We start from the raw sequence: 22831 nt of genomic DNA on the forward strand, positions 1-22831 counted from the left end.
CCTAAGAGCAACTTGAGATTTATGGACATATTCATAGGGAGAATTTATTTTGTAGCTGCATTTGTGTATCGAGGAAGTTTTATGGGAGCAATAAGTGTTTTCAACAGCTGTATCCACAAAACTCCCTGTAATTCTCATGTCTAGGTCTGTTTGCATACGACACCTCTGCATGGCAGGGGGCACATACATCTCCTCTGCAGTATCAACTTGCACTTCCCAGTGGACTTTGTTCCAGTGATTTTAGATCAAATTTAGATCAGGATCTTAGTGAAGAAGTACTTGACAGCTTCAGCTTTAAGCAAATCTTAACTACACATCTGCAACTTTTAACGAAAACCAGCACCGAAACTTTCCTGGCACCCCAGGTTTGAAGAAGGACAGTTAAGTAAGAGTGAGACTAAAACTTCATCACCACGTCAAACATGATTCATGGGAAGTTACAGAAGCCAAGGAGAGCAAATCTCCCACTTCAGCTGGTTCTCTGGTAGGAAAGAGCATGGCTGGAAGGAGAAGCCACAGCACAGATCTATAATGTTACAGTCAAAGTAAAATGGAGGTGAGCTTTTAATAGTGACTTTTTGAACTCCTACAAGCCCCTGGGTTCCTTTCCTTTCAAAAGGTTGGCCAAAAGAAGTAGGTTTGGGACACGAGAAAGCACATCACTTCCTGCTCCCAACTGTGAAATGCAGCGCTCAAGTTTCCCAAGAGAGGAGAATCCATGTGTTTGGAAGGGGTGGTGGTGGGACTATGTCTTTGACAAACACCAGTGGAAACAAACCACCTCCACATGCACCCACCAGGAACGACAGCATCAGGGTGATCACTGAGTCCTCAAGGAGCACGGACATTGCATTCCAAACACATATGGAGCATTCATCTGCACTGAGGCTGTAACAGGATTTCGGCCACTGCCCCACTTGGCTCTTTTCCCTTTACTCTCCAGAGACCACTTCAGTGATTGCACAAGCAAGAAGGTATTTGTGCTCCTATTCAACTGATATCTGCACCCCAAACCACTACACACATCCTACCCATCAACTTGCTCACAGCATCCAACATCTTGGAGGGGAGCCTTAGAAGTATTTTCTGCCCTCCCCCCAAAAGTCTCCTTGTAAAACAAGTGACCCTTCAATGCCCACCACCACACTGATCCCATGTCACATCTAACTCACTGCAGAAGATGCTGTTTTCAGTGCAGAAGGGCAAAGGCACATGCTTCCACCTGTGGGAATTGCAGGGCTATTGATTTACAGATAGGGCTAACATCACATTTAAGGCTCACATTCCCTGTGGTACTTCCCACACTACTACTAACATGTTAAACTGTGAGACCAAATATACAAGACAGACATTAAGAGACTTAATCCTCTTACACTAAATGAAATACACATGGAAGTAATGTGCTAATACCTGCAAGACAAAGCTGATGGTGAGCGCAACTGAAAAAGCAGCTACCAGGGACACTGATGCCATGTAAAGTCTGAGCAGCAGGACAAACCTTTGGCCATTTCACCTTCCCTTCCCTCCACAACATCAGGATCAGAATGATTAGTTTCAGGCCATTCTGTCTTGAAAGCCTCAGAGCTTATTCTTTAGCACTTAGCAATTATTTGGCAACATCAACTTTGCATGTGTGCAGCACAAGAGTCAGAGCTGAACATTGAGAACACAAAGCCAAACCCCTTCCCTACGTCCCACCAGATAAAGTAGAGCCAAAGACAGGCTAACAAGGTAAAAAAGTCACAGGATCATGAGTTCAAGTACATGATGGGGATGGATGGGAAAAAAGCAGGCACCTTAATAAGGGCAGGACATGTGGAAACAACCCAGCTGACACCACAACACCACGACCCATTTCCAGAGCTGCTGGAGCTCAGGCTATCAGAGGCCTGCTCTCAAGATACCCAGGAGTGAAGGCAGAGCTTCTTACAAGGGATCTGGGTGAAAACACTCAGCTTCAGCCCGCTTGCTGTCACACAGCAGCAGTCAGGCTGTGCCTTGCCCTCTGCACAGTACAAGACCAAGTTCCCAGCCCTCACATGCTTCCGCTTTGCCAGCTCATTTTCAGTGTGAACCAATAGTTGTGAACAAAGATTGCTGACAGCTCCAGAGGCATTGCCCAACAGGAACCCTTCAGCCAGTGTAAGGTTAGCAGCATATTGTGAAAAGGCCAGCATTTCAACCAGTGGAGCAACCCCATGCAGCAACTGATCCTCTAATGGCCAACCTGCTCCTTCTCTTTATGAACAGAGAAGAACCACTGGCTCTTCAGATACAGTGAGTAGTGAAGAGCAGGCAGCAGGAAACCTGCGTGAGTTTTCAAAGTGACAGCAACCCCATAAGGACCAGATCAAGACCCATAAGAGGCAAAAGATAAGCTCATTTCTCTCTGTCTCAGAACCAGCCTACCAACTCCCACTCCTCATTTCAGGAGGTTGTTTCAGGTTGGCACAAGAACTATGACAACCCCACATTTAACCTCTGGGCTTGCAGGCTCATGCTATAAAGGAACAAGACATGGTTGGCATTGCTAATAGAAAAGCATCCATCCAAGCTAAAATTCCCCACTAGGAAGAGGGCAGCCCTAGCCTCACAGATAGCTCCTGGCAGTGGAAATGCATTTCTTTAATGTCTGGTGGGGGGTGACAGTGGGCTCTGTCACCTGCATTATGAAACGAGAGGCAGAAAGGAAGGGTCAGGCGTGTGTGTTATGGTACATCAAAGAATCCCTCCAAGCAGGAGGCAAAATAAATAGCTGTAGGAGAGGAAAAAAACAGGTCTGGTTTGAGTGCATATACTGGCCTTTATTCTTAAAAGCATTACAGACACTCAACTCTGCAATCTGCTCCCATTACGGGAGCATTTCCAGCTGATTACATGCAACGGAGCAGAGTTCACATACAACACAGGCTCTACATGCTGGCATTGACTACAGGGGCCAGACCTGAACAAAGCTGCTCTGAAAGAAGTGCAAAAAGCTTCAGTCATCAAGGGAGGGAAAGCCAACCAGTGTCCTCCATGGGAGAGCAGCCAGGAGCTCTGGTTTCTGATGTGTACAGCGGCAGGAGCACCCCATTCTCCAAGCCATGTTCAAGGGCAGCCTGTTCCCAGGGGAAGAGGAGGGATAAGAGGAAGGTAACATCAAAATGGCATCAGCCACAGGTCCTTCACGTTTTCAGGTCACAAATGTTAGCCTGCCTGATGACTTTGCAACTTAGCTCAACTGAAGGCAAAACTCAGAAGAGATGAGGAGATTTCAGAAGGAAAGAGAAGGAAAATGCCCACTAGAGTCATTTAAAAACAGTTTGAATTTAGCTTCTAACACACATAAGTGAAAGCAGGACACAGTCTCTACTACTACCTTAATAACAGTATTCTCAAACCAGAGTGCCTCTATGTAGCAGGGAGCAAACCCTGAGCACGCAGCACACAGATGTGGGATTTTTATATGAAGCCCTGGAGTCGAAAAAGCTGCCTTGGTCAGGAAACTGAGCTCTAAGAAAGTATAGAGATTTGCTCACAAAATGCCCACAGAGCTCTTAAGGAGGTTTACTGAAAACCAGGCTTGTGGTGCATTTGACTACACGGGATTTTGAGGAATAGGAGCAAAAAACAATCAGAACATTCCTGCAGAAACTCAATAAACTGAGCAATAGATACAAGAGCCTGGAACTGACAATTTCATGGAATTGCAAACTGGAACCAGCAGCGTTGCTACCATAAGCGTTCCTCACTCTTCATTTGAAGCTGAGCTCTGCTGTTGCCACAGTAATGGAGAAGATGCAACTAAGTGGAAGAAAATGCAGTATTAACAGGTAAATAATTAGATGCAGAGACAATTAGCAGGACACATCTAGCTGGGTTGTGCTGAAGCACAGTTCCTTGGAAAGGTACAAGGCCTTCCCATCGCCTTCCCTCCATCCAGAGCTTCCAGAGAAATAGAAGCAAGCTGCCTGGGCAACCACAAATTCCTAATCAAAACCCCACCAAGCTGCAGCTGGCAACAGTGGATTTTCCCTCCCCCTTTTCTCCTTTGTGAGATGATTTAACAAGCTACAGCATCCCAAGAGACATGACAACCAACCAACAGAAACAGAGCAACGTGGCTTGAACTGTACACGTCCATCTGCGCTGTTCCCTTTTGACAGACACACAAAAGGTCTGAGTTTGGAGTAAAAGTGTTGCCAAAAGGAAGTTGCAGAGAAAACCATTGCAGCAGGGTGCACTTCATTCCCATGGCCTGTCATTATTCCTGTATGGGGGGAACTGATGCACCAGTTATGTGTTTTGGGATGGCAGATAACGCGTCGCTCTCTGCTAGCTGTCACTCTGCAGGACAGCTACATGCTCATTGTCAGATGAAATCAACAGGATCAGAACAAGTTGAAGTTACTATTTTTTTTTCTCCCAGCACCCAGAGTAATCTGATCCGACACAATCTCAGTGGGAATTTGGGAACCTTGCACCTGGAAGCATAAAGGAAAGGTGGTTAAGTCCTAGATACATTCTGTACAGAGAAACTAAATACACCTTCATGTTTTCCACCATCTCTCAGTGCCAAACAGACCTGTCCTCTCCTCACTCTGGCCCATGAGAGCCAAGCTCAGATGCTCCACTTGGCCACCATGTCCTCCAGCCCAGACAAAGCCATCTCCACCCCAAGTCATCATGGCATTACATCAACCCACTCACTCCCACAGCAAGCCAGCTCTTCCTTTTCACCAAGGGTGCTGCCTAGAACTGATGCCCAAAACACTGAACAGCAATGCTTGTGTCTGACCTGGCATAGATGAGAAACAGGGAAATAGGGCCAAGTAAAGCAGAGCCAGAGAAACAAAGATCCAGAGACTGAATCAGCTCTTCCCTCCATCAATTAAAAAGCAAATGCAATTATTTTGTATCAGTAACTGCAGCTGGAGTGCACTTTTGCCTTAGGGAGACTGAAAGAAATGAGAACATGCCACTTCCCTTGTGACATTGCGAAGATCAGCGACATGAAGGCTTTGAATTTACACTGGCATTGAGGTGCTTAATTGTTGAGACAGATGGGGAGTGCACATGCAGGGAGAGACCCCGCATGCCTTCAGCAGGGACCCACAGGGTGCCAATCCCTGTACATCAAGACAACATTCAGCTTCAGTAAAAAGGAAATTAGTTGCTCTGATATTGAAGACCAAATGCAATGGGATGGGAGAAGAGGCCCTCAAGGAACAAAACACGGCACTGGAGAATTAAGAGCCACGACAAAGCTTCCACTTAAGCATTTGGAGCAGACTTTGCCCTTCAACACAACCCACATCAGCAGCAGAGCTGTTTCACCCACACAGCTCAATTTAAGCATGTATCAAATCCCAGTGCTCCGGCATAATCAGAAGGTCCCTGAAGGCTAAAGAAAGACAGAGACAAGCAACAATGCGGGACACAAACATGCCACTGCTCTGACTCCAGATGAAATTCTTTCTTGATGAGCGTTTTAATTGGATGCCCAAAGAGCAAGTAACAAGGAAATGAGAGCAAAGACAGTAAGGGTAAGCAGGGAAACAGAAAAGTGACCCTGCAGTAGCTTGGATGGGAACATTATAAGGACACACCTCACCCATCCCGTTCAAAGAGCACTGTGATAAGCTCCTGCTCCCTCTTGGTGTCCATCAAGCAAACATAGAAAGCATCAACTTAAGACAAGACAAGAAGTCTTAAGAAAGCTTAAAGAAAAGTTGGATGGACATGAAAAAGGATGTCCTTTTCCTCCAGAAGCATCTGTGAAACCCAGCCTGTTAAAAACCAAGCACAAGAGTGAATGGCCGAGGCAGGAAGTTATTCCCAAATTCTGAGACAGCTCCTATAAAGTTGTCATTACTTGTCTACACTATGCAGAACAGAGATAAGGTCTGAGCTGAGAACCAGGAGCCGATAACTGAGCCAGCAAAATGATGTGTATTAAATGCTAACTAAGGTCCTTCCCCTGCTAACTGCCTTGAAAGAGCTGTGGGGAAGGCCAGAAGGGCAGGGCGCTCCTCAGAGAGCTGACAGGCATCTGTGGAAATCTCCAGCACCAGTAAACGGAATAAATACTGGATCAGGCAGCATAGAGAGCTCTTTCCCACACATTACACTGTGCACCTTTAAGCTTCCAGCTTTTATCCACCTGCCACATTCGATTTCACCCAAGATGACAAACCAGCCTCAAATAGCTTCTTTCGTCACAAGGAAAAAAATACATTTTCTTTGGGAAACATACACAACATGAAATAATGTGTTCCAAACCCCTTAAAACACTTCTGCCTACTTATTTGAAAGCATTTAAAAACAGTTCTGGGCTTCTCTTTCCGTTGATAAATACAGTTCTCCCAGCCAGGAGCTGCTTTTAGTGGCAGAGCCTTTCCCAGCCTACCATTTTTAACACACAAGAGGAATGTCGATATGCAAGTCAGGCTCCTAAATTATAAACTTATGCAGGGATAAAATTCTCCATTACTTCAAACAATTTCAGGGTCATTGCAACTCTATCCCAGCAAAGAACTGCATCTCAGCTGTGACAACTCAGACCCATAGAACTACCAAGATCCTAAAGCATTTCAGATGGCTTCAAGTGCTTACCTACCCAACAGTGACAGCTTTTGAGATGGAAAGCACAAAGTCCTTTTTGCAGCTCTCCATAGCTGCCTTGGAGCTGCACTGAAGACCATTAAATTGTACCTAATTTTCCTGAGGAATTTAAAAGAAAAAGCATAAGTGAAGCATGAGTGAGTTATAGAGAAACCCAGAATCTTCATTCTGAACCTGTACTTAGAACTACAGCATCTCTGGGCTCTCTTCTCTAGGCCTGGCAGGAAAGCAGGGCTGGACTCCTCACAGCAGCTCAACCACCGAGTGGTTTCAGCACTAACCTCAGCACAGACACCCAACACCATGCTTGGATGATGTCCTCCACGCTGGACAAGCACAAAGACTGCAGTTTGCTTTTTATAACCAATTCTCTTCTTTTTAGGGCTTTATTCTCAGCAGAAAGGAATGTCAAGAAGACATCCTGTTTCACTCCTTCTGTGAAGTAATTCCTGTTGAGGTTAAAGGAAATAGTCTCCAAATGCCAAATCCAGCACTAATTATGCATGGCAAAGTTCTCTGTGTTTTCAGCTGTTTCTGACTCAATGGAGATGAGCCACAGGAGTTCAGACATACGGTTTCAGACTCCTCAAGGCTGCAAAGAGAGCCCAATGTCACAAGAGGAATGCAAGTCATTTTAGATCACGCAAAGGTAGCTACCAAAGCACTCTAAGACAACCAGAAATCACCCATGGGGGGGTCTCAGAATGAACTGAGGTAATTTAAGCAACTCTCATATGACATCCAACACTGTGCAGTGAGAAATCATGGCTTGGAAAGCCACTGGGAAGAAGTACTAGCAAAAGAAAAACGTCCACTGGACACATAGAGTCATCCAGGTTGGAAAAGACCTTTGAGATCATCCAGTCCAACCCTTATCCCAGCACTGCCAAGGCCACCCCTAACCCATGGCACTGAGGATGTGTGAACACTTGCAGGGACGGTGCCTGCAGCCCTGCCCTGGGCAGCCTGTTCCAATGCCTGAGCACCCTCTGGGGCAGGAATTGTTCCTCAGCTCCATCTAAACCTGCCCTGGTGCAGCTTGAGGCCGGTTCCTCTTGTCCCATCCCTTGTTCCTTGGGAGCAGAGCCCAGCCCCTCCTGGCTCCATCCTCCTCTCAGGCAGTTGGAGGCAGCCATCAGGTCCCCCCTGAGCCTTCTCCACACTGAACCCCCCAGGTCCCTCAGCCCTTCCCCATCACACTTGTGCTCCAGGCCCTGCACCAGCTCTGCTGCCCTTCTCTGGCCCCACTGCAGCCCCTCAATGTCTCCTGTAGTGAGGGGCCCAGAGCTGAACACAGTATATGGTCCCTTATTTAGGTCATCTGATGGACCCCGCAGTCCTTAAACAGAACCAAGACCAGAATGCAAAGCTTTAAAGTCTCCAAAATTCAAGGTTTCTACATAATCCTGTTCCTGCTTCCTAAAAAGCTTGCTCCAATTCTGAAATTAAGAGCAGTAAGGAAGGGTCTGGGAGCCCATCTGTACCCCTGCATGGACAGACTTCAAACCTTATCAGGCATCTTTAACCAGATTACATTTTAAACCCAGGCAATTTACTTTGTGATGCCAAACTTGAAAGGATTTTTCACAGTGTCTTAATTAGGATGAGGCAAAAGTCGTATCACCTGATTTCCAGCCCACTTCAAGGTTAGATTTAAAGACCATCTATCACATCTTCAGCCTGGCTTGCTCTAAGAGTCTGGAAAACAGCAGGCAATAGGATTAGATATAAATCTAATGAGATCATGCATTTACATAAAATTTATGGCACTCACTTTTAGACAGGGCTGCGTTCTTGTGTCCTTAGCATGTGCCACTACAGACACTTCCTTTTAGCTGGAAAAAGGTTTACTTTCAACTTAATTTCCCTTTCAATGAAACCATGTCTATGAATAACAAGGGGAGAGCACTAGCTTAACATGGGTTTACCAAACCTAAACAAGAGGAACTCGAGCTCTGAGTTTCCTTAAGGTAAACAGCAGATTCTCTCTGAGAGCCTGGTGAAAGCCTTGGGCACACACACTCCCGTTTCAAAAGCAACTTCTGTAACTTCATCAACATCCTAATAGCTTCAGATGCATTTATTGGTACAGTCAGGCAAGGCAGGATTCATCATCGACAATGTACTTGGCATCTCAGGGCCTCCCAGACAGGAGTTCATCTTTAGTAACTGTGGGGGAAAACAGCCACCTTAACACTTTTATGTGTCTGCTAAAAGGCCTGGTTTAGGAAACAGTAAAACACCACACAAATGTTCACACTGTAGAGATAAAGCCAGTTTGAAATTAAAACCCATTATCCAGCAGTCTGGATGCTTTACTGGGTTTTTCCTCCAAGATACAAACGTCCACAGCAAACTGCCTTGGCACACACTGCTATGGAGCCTCAGGCTGTATCAAAAGGAGCATGAGGAGCAGGTTGAAGGAGGGGATTCTGCCCCTCTGGTCTGGGGAGATCCCACTTGCAGCACTGTGTGCAGTGCCTGTGTCCCCAACATAAGAAGGACATGGAGCTGTTGGAGCAAGTCCAGAGGAGGCCACGAGGATGCTCAGGGGCTGGAGCACCTCCTGTATGGAGCCAGGCTGAGAACATTGGGGCTCTTCAGCCTGGGGAAGAGAAGCTGTGGGGAGACCTCAGAGCAGCTTCCGGTGTCTGAAGGGGCTACAAGGATGCTGCAGAGGGACTCTTCATCAGGAACTGTAGAGATAGGACAAGGGGTGATGGGTTCAGACTGAAACAGGGGTAGTTCAGGTGGGATCTAAGGCAGAAGCTCTTCCCTGTGAGGGTGCTGAGGCGCTGGCACAGGGTGCCCAGAGAAGCTGTGGCTGCCCCATCCCTGGCAGTGCTCAAGGCCAGGTTGGACACAGGGGCTTGGAGCAAGCTGCTCCAGTGGAAGGGGTCCCTGCCCGTGGCAGGGCTTGGAGCTGGAGGAGCTTTAAGGTCCCTTCAACCCAAAGTACTCCAGGATTCTATGATTCATCTTGAGTTAAAGGGAATCAAGAAATTTAGCTCAGCTAGTCATCCAAACTTTTCAAAGGTCACTCCCAGCCCATGCCACAGAGAGATTTCCTGATCAGCCTTGAACTTTCTCAGGCAAGCCCCGGAGAGTCACTGCAGGACAGAAGAGGTTTAAATCCAGGTTTAAAAATTATGAACACACAGGTGCTGAACAGCATCAAAGCTCTGCTTTGCTTTAAGCAGGGCATTTCCCCACCGATGTGAGGTGGCAAGCAAGTTCAGAAAGCAATCCTTTGGGAAACAGGTTATAAATAGTCCTGAGGACCTAATACAGGCTCTCCAGGTCTGGCATAGAGGAAGAGGGCACATTCACACACTCCAGCAGTAATTCCTCTCCAAACACAGCTCCCATCTTCCTGCCCTCTGTCTTTAATTAAGCTTTTTACCCCTTCATCAGTCTATCAGAGACCTTCCTCTTGCTGACAGCTACAGTCCCAGGTGGACCAACATTTCAATTCCTGTTTTCCTCCCTTCTGCAGAAGCAGCTGGATGAGCTTCTCTAGGCTGTTGCTATAGAAACAAACCAATCCTCAACACTTATTTTTACCAGTTTCTGTGAAATAGGATTTATTTCATTTCCATGACTAAGCTGTACCCCAGAGCAAGCTCTTTGGGACAGTGACATCTCAGCATGACAGGACCTGATACCTGGTGTCAGTGATACAAAGAAATGGCCATCACTCTTACTCAAAAGCACCTTCTTCAAGAGGACACTTCACCTTGAAATGATTTGTGCAGCCAGAGTGTTACTGAGTTGTGGCTGTATCTGTGAAGTGGAAAAGAGCAGAGGAGTGGCTGGCACAGCCTGGAAGACCATGGATATGCTGGGAAAGCTCATCTGAGCACCCACCAGATGTCAAACACCCTCTGTGCAGACAGAAGGATCATCACTGAGTCCCCACAACCTGCTGCACTCACAGGATGAATGTGGCTCAGTGGAAGCTCCTCATGGAAGGCAAAGGGCTCACACAGAGTCAGGGCATTAGCACATGTTACCTGGTGCAAGCCTCCAGGAATTTGCCTTATCCTTGTCCAAGTGCAGCTGGGAGAGGGCTTTCCCTTTCGGTATGAGATGAACTGCACGTGTTACCCATATTCTGTATCACATCTTTCATTTACATCATTTACATCCTGCTTTTTTCTTCAATCTCACTAAAACAATGCATTACGTCATAAAAATCCTACTGGATGAACAGTGGTTTTTGGCTCAGCTGCTCCTAAAAGATCAAATACTGTTTCACACTTTCATCTTCAGAAATTTCAGCTATCTGCCAAACAGCCTTAATCAGCCAGAGCAGGACCTACGTCATGAAGTAGGGCAGCTCAGCTTCCACCAACACGTACTGTTTAGACAGTCCATATACAGATCTGAACTACTACATAGAGAGCTGCAGCAGGACAACTGCTCCCCAAGCAAAGGAGAAGGGAAGGGGAGATCCTGCTCCCCTGTGCTGTCACCTGCAGGTTTGTGCCATTTCCCCCCTGTTGGATCTAGGAACTGCGCAGTCTCATGAAACAAGAGTTGTCTGTTAGCTCAGCCAGAGTGATTCATCCTGGAACAGCCCCACAACACAAATGTCTGTTGGGAGAGAAAACAGGGGACCTTCATCAGGGACTGCAGTGATGGGACAATGGGTGATGGGTTCAGACTGAAACAGGGGAAGTTCAGGTTAGATCTAAGGCAGAAGCTCTTCCCTGTGAGGGTGCTGAGGCGCTGGCACAGGGTGCCCAGAGAAGCTGTGGCTGCCCCATCCCTGGCAGTGCTCAAGGCCAGGTTGGACACAGGGGCTTGGAGCAAGCTGCTCCAGTGGAAGGGGTCCCTGCCCGTGGCAGGGGTTGGAACTGAAGGATCTTAAAGGTCCTTTCCAACCCAACCCAGTCTGGAATTCTATGGAAACCTGCCTGCTGAGCATTCAGTGCCCAGCTGAACACTGCACAGCTCCTGCCTTCGAAACAGAGCACTCTGGATGTACTCAAATCTGCAGTGACATTTCTTCAGTTTTGGGACTGCAGACAAAAGTAGAGGGGAATGAAGCTGTGGAAAGGTCAGTATCTCATTGCTCAAACATCCCATATTTGCTTACATGCATAGCTCTGGTTTGGGTCCTGAAATTCCTACACAGAGTTCAATGGCAGGACAGTAACTTGGGGAATATAGATCGAAAAGCAATCAGGGATTCTCACAAACATCCACTCAGTCCACTCCAGTGCCACAAGCATCCACTCTGTCACCAAGGTAAACACAGAGACACCCCCTGCACCAAGTGCTGAAGGCAGCTGCTAATTCCAGCACCAACAAAGCCAGCCCTAAAATCTTCAAGATGCCGATTTCAAGCCTGCACCCATCATTGTAACCAAAGCATGAGTGCAGAGCTCAAACTGCCCCTGCAGGCACCCCAAACACAAACCACCTCCTCAGTCCTCAGGCTTCCTAGAGCTGTTTGGGATCCTCCAGCCAGCTCTGAAGCCAGTCTTGTTCGAGGCATGGAAAGTAAGTCAACTGCATGTCATGGATGCAATTCCCTGTTCCTCCCATGATGAGGCAGAGCACAAATCTTGTGTGTCTTGTCAATGCTAGGAGCTGCAAAATGATGCTCCTGGGAAGGAGTGTAACCTAGCAATTGGAAAAGCAGCCTGGGAGAGCTGCCTCCTCACCCTGCTCCTGCCCCTGAACACATGGGGATACTGCAGCTACTTAAATCCTGAATCCATCACCAGGCAGTGCCTGGCTTGGTTCTGACATCCTCAACATAAGCTGACCTATCTAGCATCCTGACCCACCTACCACTAACATCCCATCTTTGACCACAGTAACTTTCCCTTTGGAGTGTTTCAACTATGAGTATATGGATATATCCCAACCCTGTTTGGCACTTCAAAACACTCTGCTGGGAAATTCTCAAAGCAAAGCAAGAATTAAGCTAATGTGTTCTCACCTTCCATCTGACACAAACACATTGGTGCTCCCAAGAAAGCAAGTCCCAGGACACCAGAGGACTTGGCATGCGGGTAAAGGCTGATGGGAAGTCAACAGCCAGAAGAATCCACCCCAGCCTGGACAGCCACCTATATTATGGTGCCAATGTCAGATCAATCAGTCACTGCCCACACAGTTAGGACACTTTTACTCAGCATTAGCAGAGATTTCTATCCAACGTGCTGTGCCCAAAGCATTTTGCTTGAAGGCTGTGACACCTCAACTGATTCACATCTGCTCCCAACTCCTCACCCACTGCATTCAGCTCCTCACACCCTCCATAGCACCACTGCCCCTCCTGTCCACTGCCAAGCAAACCAGCATGCACAGCATGAAACCTCAGCCTGCGCAGTGTGTCTGGAAGGAAGCAGGACAAAACTCTCCCAAGGGAGTTTCCCAGAAAGGAAAGCCACCTACACAACAGTTTTCCTGTGCACTCCAAGCAAGCCCTGGGTGCTACCTAAAAAACAAGTCCATTCTAAAGAGGAAAATAGGTGAGCAAAGCAGGGCACGGATAATGCAACTTGTCTGAGGTCCCACGTCCATGAACCCCAGTCCACCCCAGCCACATCCCCAGTCACAGAACTGTGCCAACCAAAGCAAGCAAATAAAACGTTCCAAAGCTGAATTTGAAGATCCCAAAGATCCAAAACACTTCAGAGTCCCTGCCAATAACTGCAGCCTTTCTGAATGATTTAAAAAGTGCTTAGAAAACAATTCAGAGAACAGAGCGGGTGCACACCTAACGCCCATGGCACTGATACTCTCACCAATGCCAGAGCTCAGTACCTAATTAAAGAGAGCTCTGTCCTGGCTTTGCTCTTTGCAAGCAGGGTGTGGAATAGAAGACAGTTTAAAAGTGGGTGAGATTATTAATCACAGCCCCAAGAGCAGTGAAAGGCCCAGTCATGATTTTCAACACAGCCCTGGTTTACGTGGAACCAGGAGCACCTCCTTTCTATGGGAGGAAAATAGGGAAACGTTCTGCTTGTACCTTTACACTACCTTTAAGCTCAGACCTCGGAGCTGCTGTTCCCTATCTCAGCCACACACTGCAGGGCTAGCTCTTAATCACACAACGTGGTAACAACACACCTGAGAGTGGACAGACACACAAACAGCCTTTTCCTTACTATGTAAAGAGCAATTCCTCTCCTCCCCAGCTGGCTGCACCATCGGAATGGGACCTCCCTTCCAAATGGGAACACAGGCGGCAGAAAGGTTGCAGCCAGACCTCAGATCACCAAGAGAACACGGAGCACTAACACATCATTCCTTTAAATCATCCGGTCACACAAGAACAAGTGTGGAACCCCACTTCTTTGGAAAACAGAAATAATTTTCCTGTCTCCTAAGCACATTGAGAGCGTTTGAAGCTCCTTGAAGTGCTCAGCCATTACACCATGTTTCCTAAGCCAAACAAAATAGTCACCAGCAATAACTGCTGCAGATGGAGTAGAACGCTTGCTGTGGCTTCTGTGAAGCAGCAACCAAATCCCTTCCCACAACAGACGTATACAAAAACGTCTGAATCCACAGCAGAAGTCTCTCCTTGCTAACTTACAGGAGGTGGTGTATAGAAGCTGGGGCCCAGCGGCAGCCTCAGTTTCCCCTCTCGCCAACAAAGATCCAGTCTTCTCTCATCAAGAGATGAACATAAAAACCTTTTTCTGCAGATTTGGCTTTAACACAATTCATCCCTTACTGCTCCTGGCAAGACCTACTGAATGCAGCTTGATATTTCAGGCCACAGATTGGTTTGCTGCTTCCTGTCTTTAACTTCAGCGAAGCAGTAAAAAAGAATAAATAAAAAGAAATCCTAATTTTGCATCCTCTGTGCAGAAGTACCCCCAAAACCCTACTAAACTTCATGGATTCACAAAGCATTTCTAACGAGCATTAAGCTGTAGTTACATTAAGTTGTTTTTATCTCCAGATGCTCTCTGATCTCCAAAAGCCACTTTTGCCCATGCTCTATGAGAGATGTTCTGCAAATGGGGCAGCTCAGAGTATGCTCAAGGAGCAGAGATCTGCATCAGGCTCCTGGATCCAGCTTTCCACAGATTTCCAGGCCTTGAACGGATCAGATTCTGGATGGCAGCATGAAGCCAAACCTCCCCCAAAGCCTGGCAAACCACCACCTCTTTGTAAGCCCCACCATCTGCTTTGGCAAAACCAGAAATTGGTCTCCCTCTCCTCTACTGCTTCTTGTCCTCCCCATGTCCTTCCAGATACCTCAACCTGCTCTCATTCACATGAGCTTTATTCTCCTGCCTAGTATTTGTAGCCTTACACAGTGGCACATTCACCCCCCAGGGAGAGCCTTTATCTTTAAATGTCCTTGCATTTCCTTTTCGTCTGGCTTATCTCAACTTGCTTCCTGCTTACCTGCAGAACCTGGTGATTTCATGTGGGGTTTGTGCACGCCTCACACCCACAGGGCTCAGCTCTGATCTAAGCAGGAAGTATGAAAGGCTCAGACCTTGACAAAGTTCACATTGAAATTATACTGAACATGGGGGACAGTTAAGTTTATGTGACAAAACACCACATTCCACAGACTTTATTGCTGGAGGCATCTTCTATGACTTTGTGGACTGGCATTTGCTATCTTTGGAAAAGAAAAGAGGTACAAAATGTTTCATGTGCCAGCTCAGAGCAGTCCCTCGGTCAGCACAAACACTTTCCAGGTGTAAGAAGGACATGGAGCTGTTGAAGCAAGCCACCAGAGGAGGCCATGAGGATGCTCAGGTGCTGGAGCACCTCCCACATGGAGGTAGGCTGAGAACATTGGGGCTGTTCAGCTGCTATGAGGCCTCAACGCAGCCTGGAGAAGAGAAACTGCGTGGAGACCTCAGAGCAGGTTCCAGTGTCTGAAGGGGGCTACAAGGATGCTGCAGAGGGACTCTTCATCAGGGACTGCAGTGACAGGACAAGGGGTGATGGGTTCAGACTGAAACAGGGGAAGTTCATGTTAGATCTAAGGCAGAAGCTCTTCCCTGTGAGGGTGCTGAGGCGCTGGCACAGGGTGCCCAGAGAAGCTGTGGCTGCCCCATCCCTGGCAGTGCTCAAGGCCAGGTTGGACACAGGGGCTTGGAGCAAGCTGCTCCAGTGGAAGGGGTCCCTGCCTGTGGCAGGGGTTGGAACTGGGGGAGCTTTAAGGTCCTTTCCATCCCAACCCATTCCATGATTCTATGCTAACAGTGGGTACGCAGCTTCCCACACCATGCCCACAAACACACGTGTTTCTTCCAGGAAATGCCTTTGTATCTAATCCAAAACTGTATTTTTGAGACTTCTGAAATGCTGCAGACCTGCAGAGAAAAGGCTGGGATCTGCCCCTCAGAAGGAGAGATGCTCTTGTGAGAACAGGTAATCCAAACAGTGAGACTGCGAAAAGGAACTAAACACCATGCCAACACCAGAGACCCAAAACCAGATGGAGAAAGGAACAATAGAATTCTGCTGGCCCAGCCAAACATTCATGTCCCCGTTTCTGGAATGATCTTTGGGGGGGAAGTCAACTTAGCAGCAACCTTATGACCTTGAGGGATACTATTAGATACAGGACCAGGAATGAAAATGACCATGCAGAAAGAGGAAGGCTGACAGAAGCTGTTTGAGGAAGGGAAAACACAAAGCATAGAAAGCTCAGGACAGGTTTCTCCATCACAACCAAGGGGTAAGAAACCCTTAAGTAGAAAAGTTCCCTTGTTCTGGCATTGGTCAAGTTTTCCATCCCCAGAATTAAAGTAACCTGCCTTTTTTTCGACCAGCTGTGGCCATCCTCTTGTCATGCAGGCCAACTGTGGTTTTGCAAAGCAATTTAATGGGATTCAGAGATGCTTTTCACAGGAGCCCAACTAAGAAACAGTGTTTGGCTGTTCCAAAGGACACAAGGCCATTCTGGCCAGAAATTTGGAGCAGGACTCACTTCTGAGCACGGAGAAAAGCAGCTGTACCCCTTTTCTAAGTACCTGGAAGTCTCTGTGAGAAGGGTTGGTAACCTGAATTCTCTCAGATGCAGCTTTATCAGACATACAAAGAACTAAATCTCTGCTCCACATACCTATTTTGTGATTTCTTAACCCACCAGCACTGATGACATCTATTGTTCAAGCAGCTCTCCTTCGCTGCAGAACCTTGACAAGCAGCCACCAAGTGAAGCACCTTGGCCTTCCCCATCAACTCCTTCCATTAATGCTTCCACTTCATTGCACTGTGGCTTTGCCTGGGCACAGGTCCAGGCCACATTTACTGGTTTTAATTTAGAAAATGCATCTAATCATCGTCAGCAAAATAAACCAAGATGCAAGAATAAGAGACCTAGGAGAAAACCCTTCAAAGTTTTTATGGACCTGTTGCACACCTTCGGATGCCATACTCCCAGGAAGGTGGGGTGGACACCAAGCAGAGTCTTTCCTATCACATCCACCCTCCTCCCAAACAACAGGCCCCTTTAATTTGCCAGTCTTTAACTTTCCGTGAAGTGTCAGGCAGCAAATGTCACATTCCCTGTTTCCAAACCCTTGAACTCATTTGTAAAGGGGGACAGAAAGGCAAAGTTAGCTATAATTAAATATCATCCTGCTGTGGAGAACTTACTGCCACATCCTCCCTGCCCCGGGGACACAGGGAAACCACAGGCAAAGGTGCTCCAGAGGAATCATGCACCCTCAGAGATGAGCAAAGCAGCCAGTAACCAGGCTTGGCATCAGGGGCAGGAGTTCATCTCACACTTTGCAGAGGGGAAAAAACACCACAGCAGAGACGGGGTGACACACAGGCAGGAGACAAAGGCCCGAATTTATTCTCAAATACACTTAGGCCACTTTGAAACTCAGTCTGGCTTTTTTGGCAGGTCAGTCCTCAAAATCCAATGTTTTGCTGCTGTACTAAGGGGGCTACAAGGATGCTGGAGAGGAACTCTTCATAAGGGACTGTAGTGATAGGACAAGGGGTGATGGGTTCAAACTGAAACAGTTCAGGTAAGACATAAGGCAGAAGCTCTTCCCTGTGAGGGTGCTGAGGCGCTGGCACAGGGTGCCCAGAGAAGCTGTGGCTGCCCCATCCCTGGCAGTGCTCAAGGCCAGGTTGGACACAGGGGCTTGGAGCAAGCTGCTCCAGTGGAAGGGGTCCCTGCCCGTGGCAGGGGTTGGAGCTGGAGGAGCTTTAAGGTCCCTTCCAATACAAACCAGGCTGGGGTTCTGTGACACAAAGGTGTGTGCTCAATGCTATAAGCTCAGAGCCACCTCACAGCCACACAGGACACTGAGCACTCAGTTAGATGAGCCCACACCACAGAAAGCAGTTTTGAACCTGCCCAGCATGTCCAAGCTGCTCTCCAATCACCTCGCAGCTCCATTTAGCAGCTGCTTCTCACAAAAGCCTCATCACTGTAAAACAAGCAGAAATCTTCTCAGGTGGAGTCAGCTAAGACAAAGTAAAAGCCCAAGAAGCTGACAGAACACTGGAAGCAGTCATAACACCTCTGAATCATTGAAAGTCCACTCTGGATATCTCACATGCAGCATACATCACAGCACCCAAGCCCTGGAACAATCCCCAGCAACCTCCTATTTCCAGGTGCTGCAACCACAGCCCCTTGAGCTCTCCCACCACTGCCAGTTTGCCAGAGGTGACCACAGCCTGTCCCCAGGGTCACTGCCTGGCATCTGGAACACTGAGATGGAGGAGTACTGCAGCCACTGCTCTACAAACAGGGGAGAGAGGTCACGACCCACGTGGGATTGCAGTCACACTTGGAATGAGCATCCGTGTGCATGCAAACTCTTGTAAATCCAGGGAAGCTGCAGCAGATTTCACACAGCAAGTTAAGGATGCGCTGCAATGACTCCCAACATGCTGGGAACAGCAACAAGCCTCCAAAACAAAAATCACCATCATGAGCATGCAAAAAACCTGACATTACTCAGCAGCAGGGGAAAAAAAACACAGTTCAGGGACTGGGAAGTTTTGGGACATTTGGTGGGAGAAGGGTCTCACTGACAGACATTTTAGACAGTTAATGAACGCAGAAGCACTGAATGGCAGCAGTGGGATTCACCATCCTTCAGACACAAAAACCACATTTACACGTGGAAAACCGTGTTAACCGCTCAGATCAAAGCCTGCCCCACTCCCGAGACCAGCTAGAATCACAAGCACTTCTCTAACCAGGGAAAAGGGGTCGCTGTGTCATCCCCACGCACTGCCGGATAGCGCGGCGGAGCTGTTAGAACAAGAGGCTGATAACGCTCCTGGTGTGTATTTAACTTCACTGACCCTCTCCACTTTAACCTGAACACCTTGCAAGTACATCCACCTTCTAACGCAGACGAGCCTGAAGTGGGCAGAGCAATCTCTCACTCAAAACAAGGGCGCAGGGCATTTAATGCATTAAAAGAGAATAAAGCTCAACCTGAGATTACATTTTGGAGGAGTAATGTGTGCACTGGGGAAGAACAAGCTCTCAGAGTCAGCAACAGCATAGAACTGGTAAGGTTATGTGAAAGACAAAATGGATCAAATCTGGCCACAAACGGGCAAGTCATATCCCTCCAAACAGTCAGGTCCTACAGTGACAGTGTCACTCAGCCCTGGACTCAAATCTCCTCCCCAGTATAAACCAGTTGCTCAGGGAACAGGAACAGCAGCATTTCCAGCAGAGCAGCTGAAATGGCAAAAAGCTGCAAGTCAAGAAACGCACCAGCAAGTAGATTCACTGGGAGATGCTGGGAAAAAGGAGGAGGAGAAAAAACTAACAAAGGTCTCAGAGCTTCAAAACAGAGCAGATTACACAGCACAGTACTTTAAATGCTGAAGTAAACAACTGTACCCTTCATCTGCTAGCACAGCCCCAGCACAGCACCTAGTGCAGGGTGCTGAGCCCCAAACCCTACCCGCCACCACCGATAACCACAACAGAGGAGCTCTGCAAGCCATGAACATTACACTGGGGAAGGACAAGAGCAGAGAGGATGCCTTGTCCAGCACCCAGCTGCACATCTGCTCCATTAAATCCATCCAGCAGCTCTCCTCACCATGGGAACATACACATGCCCTGGCTTCAGTCAGCAGCCTGACCCAGAGTCCTCCTCCACACACACGACATTTCCCAGTCACACCAGTCTGCAGCTACAGATGGTAACCAGCAGCATCCACAGCCCTGCAGCACTCTGATCTCCAAGGGACATGCCACACCTGAGCAGAACCCAGCCCTGGAAGTGCCCACTCCAAAGAGCCTCCTGTGCTCTCCCAGCCCACCACTCACTGCTACTCCTCACATCAGGGCACACAAGCCTGACAGGCTCCACCACCAGCCCCCTCCAGCATGACCTCCTCATACCGCTGGTCCCACAGGCAGCACCAAAACCTCAGGGCTACCCCAGCCTGTCCTCACACTCCCTATTCGCTCCACATCCACCACAGCCCACTGCAATATCGCATCCCATCTCCTCAGCCCTCAATTCCCATCCAACTCACCCCTTCTCTGACCCACGTTGGCCCAGGCACCCCGGGGACTGATCTCCTCAGCCCCTCTATCCCTGCAGTGTTGCAGCCCACATCTGTGTCCCCTGGGGCTCCAGCCCTCATCGCTGAGCCCCACAGACCTCCAACACCCCCTTGCCCCACAGCCTCTCACCCCTGGCCTCCACACCAAGAACACACCCAAACCCCTATAGTTGCCTCCCTTCCCTACAGCCCCTGCCCCAATCCCCTCAGTCCCCAACTCACATCTTCTAACCCTAAACCCCTACAGACCCCCAACCTCTTGCCTCCTCCAGCCCCTATTAACACGACCCCATAGCTCCACACTCCCAACCTGCTCCACAGCCCTACAACACCCCAAAAGCCTACAACCTCCTGCCTCCACCACAGACCCCCAAGCCCTGTATGGCCCCATATATCCCCCCCAGCTCATACAGCGTCTGCTTTACTCACAGGCCCGCAGCCCCCTCCTCATAACCCCCAACTCCTCTTCTTCCCCAGCCCTCAGCCCCACTCCCACAGCCCTCCCATTCCCTCAGGCCGCGCCTCACCTGAGGAGACTGGACAGCGGGTGCCCCACACCGCCGCTCCCGCTGCCTCCTCCGCCGCCTCCCCCCCCGGAGCCGCCTCCACCTCCTCCTCCGCCTCCCCCCGCGGAGCCACCGAAGCCGGAGCTGAGCCGCTTCCCCGATAACAGCTTCTCCACGGCGGGCAGGTTCCCGGTACGAGCGGCCTCCAGCAGCTCCTGCTCCTTCCCCATGGCCCGGCCCGGCCGCCGCCGCCCGCCACCGCCTCCCGCCGAGCCACGCCCCCCCCGTGCGCGGCCTTCCGGGGCGGAGCCTGATAAGGGGCGGGGCTTCGTCTGGGAGGGGGGCGTGGTCTCGCTCAGGCCCCGCCCCCGGGGCTGCTTTGGGCAGGGGGCATTTCTGCGCATGAAGTTTTGGCTCGTTTTAGTTCATTTTATTCCTTCAGCGGGTGAATACCATGGAAGTGGGGTTCCGGCACGCGCTGCAGTATGAATGGAGCCGGGGTTGGCCAAAGCAGTGTGTGCTGAGAGCCCAGAACCCCCCGTGTGCTGGGCTGCACCCCAGAGCACCAACATAGGAGAGAGGGGATCCTGCCCCTCTGCTGTGCTCTGGGGAGACCCCCCCTGCAGCCCTGATCCATCTCTGGGGCAGCAGCACAAGAGGGACGTGGAGCTGTTGGAGCGAGGCCAGAGGAGGCCATGGAGATGCTCCGAGGGCTGGAGCAGCTCTGCTCTGGAGCCAGGCTGAGAGAGCTGGGCTGGGGCAGCCTGGAGAAGAGAAGGCTCCTGAAGGGGAGACCTGAGAGCAGCTCCAGTGCCTAAAGGGGCTGCAGGAAACCTGGAGAGGGGCTTGGGACAAGGGCCTGTAGGGACAGGCCAAGGGGAATGGCTTGAACCTGCCCGAGGGGAGACTGAGCTGAGCTCTTAGGCAGAAGCTCTTCCCTGTGAGGGTGCTGAGGCGCTGGCACAGGGTGCCCAGAGAAGCTGTGGCTGCCCCATCCCTGGCAGTGCTCAAGGCCAGGTTGGACACAGGGGCTTGGAGCAAGCTGCTCCAGTGGAAGGGGTCCTGCCTGTGGCAGGGGTTGGGGCTGGAGGAGCTTTAAGGTCCCTTCCAACCCAAAGCAATTTGGGATTGTAAGATTTTCCATATTCCAAATCTCTGATAGACTGGAGGAGCCAGGTGTAAACCACGTGCAGGCGCCAGCTCAGGGGGTATATACAGAAGGTATGCATGTAAAGGAGGAATGCCTGTAAACGAGGGTGTATATAAAAGAGGAATATCTTTGCCAGACTTTTCCCTCCATGTGTTTATTGGGAGGATGAATAACCACAAGCAGTTTTGCAGCTGTTTTCCCACAGGGAAGTCTCTGGGGTGCGTGGCATTCTGCACTGCATGCCAAGGAAGCAAAGCAGTTAGGAGCTGTTATCCACTGCGTAATGCTACAAGCCAGCATAAAAAATCATTTAGATACGGTCAGGTGGATTGTTTGAACACAGTATTAACAGTATGAGCCCTCACAGACGGCTGCTTGCCCCATTGAAGGGGATGAGCATGGGTTGATGCCAGCAGTTTTGGGGGGAGCCCTTTATAGTTTGGTTTGCACTTGAGGAAGGTGAGGGGAGCTCGTCCTGATCTTGTGTTGTGCTGCACACAGGGATCACGGCCTTGGTGTCCAACACACCCACTGACTGTTCATTTGGGCCTTCACATGCAGTGCTATCTTCATGCCGGGGGCTCAGGACCACCAAACAGCAAAGAGGATACGCAAAGGCTGGAAATTTCACTTATTTAGCACCTTTTGCCAAAGGTCTTTGTGTGCTGGGATGAACCCTGCAGCCCTCTATTAGCATCCCACTTCCCAGCAGAACAAAGACACAAAGCAGTGGGGTGAGAATCACTATGCCAAGGAGGGGCTCTCCCAGCCTGACCCACGCTCTGTGCTGCCAGAGAGGACCATGTGCAAAGGGAAGGTGGGAAGAGACAGACTGTGCCAGCTTGCCCCAACCTCCAACAGCTTCCAAGACACAAAACTAGCAGGAAACCCACAGCCATACCTCGAGGAGGTCCATGTCACTTCACTCCCCTCTGGGCCCAGAGTGGGGCCGTGGGTGGGCACCTGCTGTAACGCAGCTCCTTGTCACATCCAGCTTCAACTACAGCTCAGTGCAAAGGACTTGCACGGCTCGAGGGGATCCCCCAGCCCCGCTGCAGCC

The 22831-nt window shown here is 49.3% G+C and overlaps 1 protein-coding gene and 1 long non-coding RNA gene across 15 annotated transcripts in view; both read right to left on the reverse strand.

Annotated features, from left to right (window-relative positions):
• The window catches only part of ANKS1A (ankyrin repeat and sterile alpha motif domain containing 1A), a 127639-nt gene extending 106752 nt beyond the window's left edge, over positions 1 to 20887 (reverse strand). For 4 of the 14 annotated variants that reach the window (XM_061349472.1, XM_061349473.1, XM_061349471.1 and 1 more), the window contains exon 1: positions 20643 to 20883. In XM_061349472.1, the coding sequence (XP_061205456.1) occupies positions 20643 to 20851 (209 nt within the window). In that variant the 5' untranslated portion in view covers positions 20852 to 20883. Of the gene's footprint in view, positions 1 to 20642 lie in introns of all 14 variants that reach the window. The other 10 variants (XM_061349483.1, XM_061349478.1, XM_061349476.1 and 7 more) reach the window with 5 other exon arrangements.
• Positions 20888 to 21878: 991 nt separating this feature from the next.
• LOC133210211 (uncharacterized) lies at positions 21879 to 22702 on the reverse strand. Its single transcript, XR_009724885.1, has 2 exons — positions 22673 to 22702; positions 21879 to 22006 (listed from the first exon to the last, which is right to left on the reverse strand). It is a non-coding gene; the product is annotated as an uncharacterized LOC133210211 (long non-coding RNA).
• Positions 22703 to 22831: the final 129 nt, after the last annotated feature.

Source organism: Neopsephotus bourkii, unplaced genomic scaffold (genome assembly GCF_033783945.1).
Source record: "Neopsephotus bourkii isolate Nb327-2 ecotype Australia unplaced genomic scaffold, CSIRO-AGI_Nbou_v1 NB_414, whole genome shotgun sequence".
In the NCBI taxonomy this organism is placed as follows: domain Eukaryota; kingdom Metazoa; phylum Chordata; class Aves; order Psittaciformes; family Psittacidae; genus Neopsephotus; species Neopsephotus bourkii.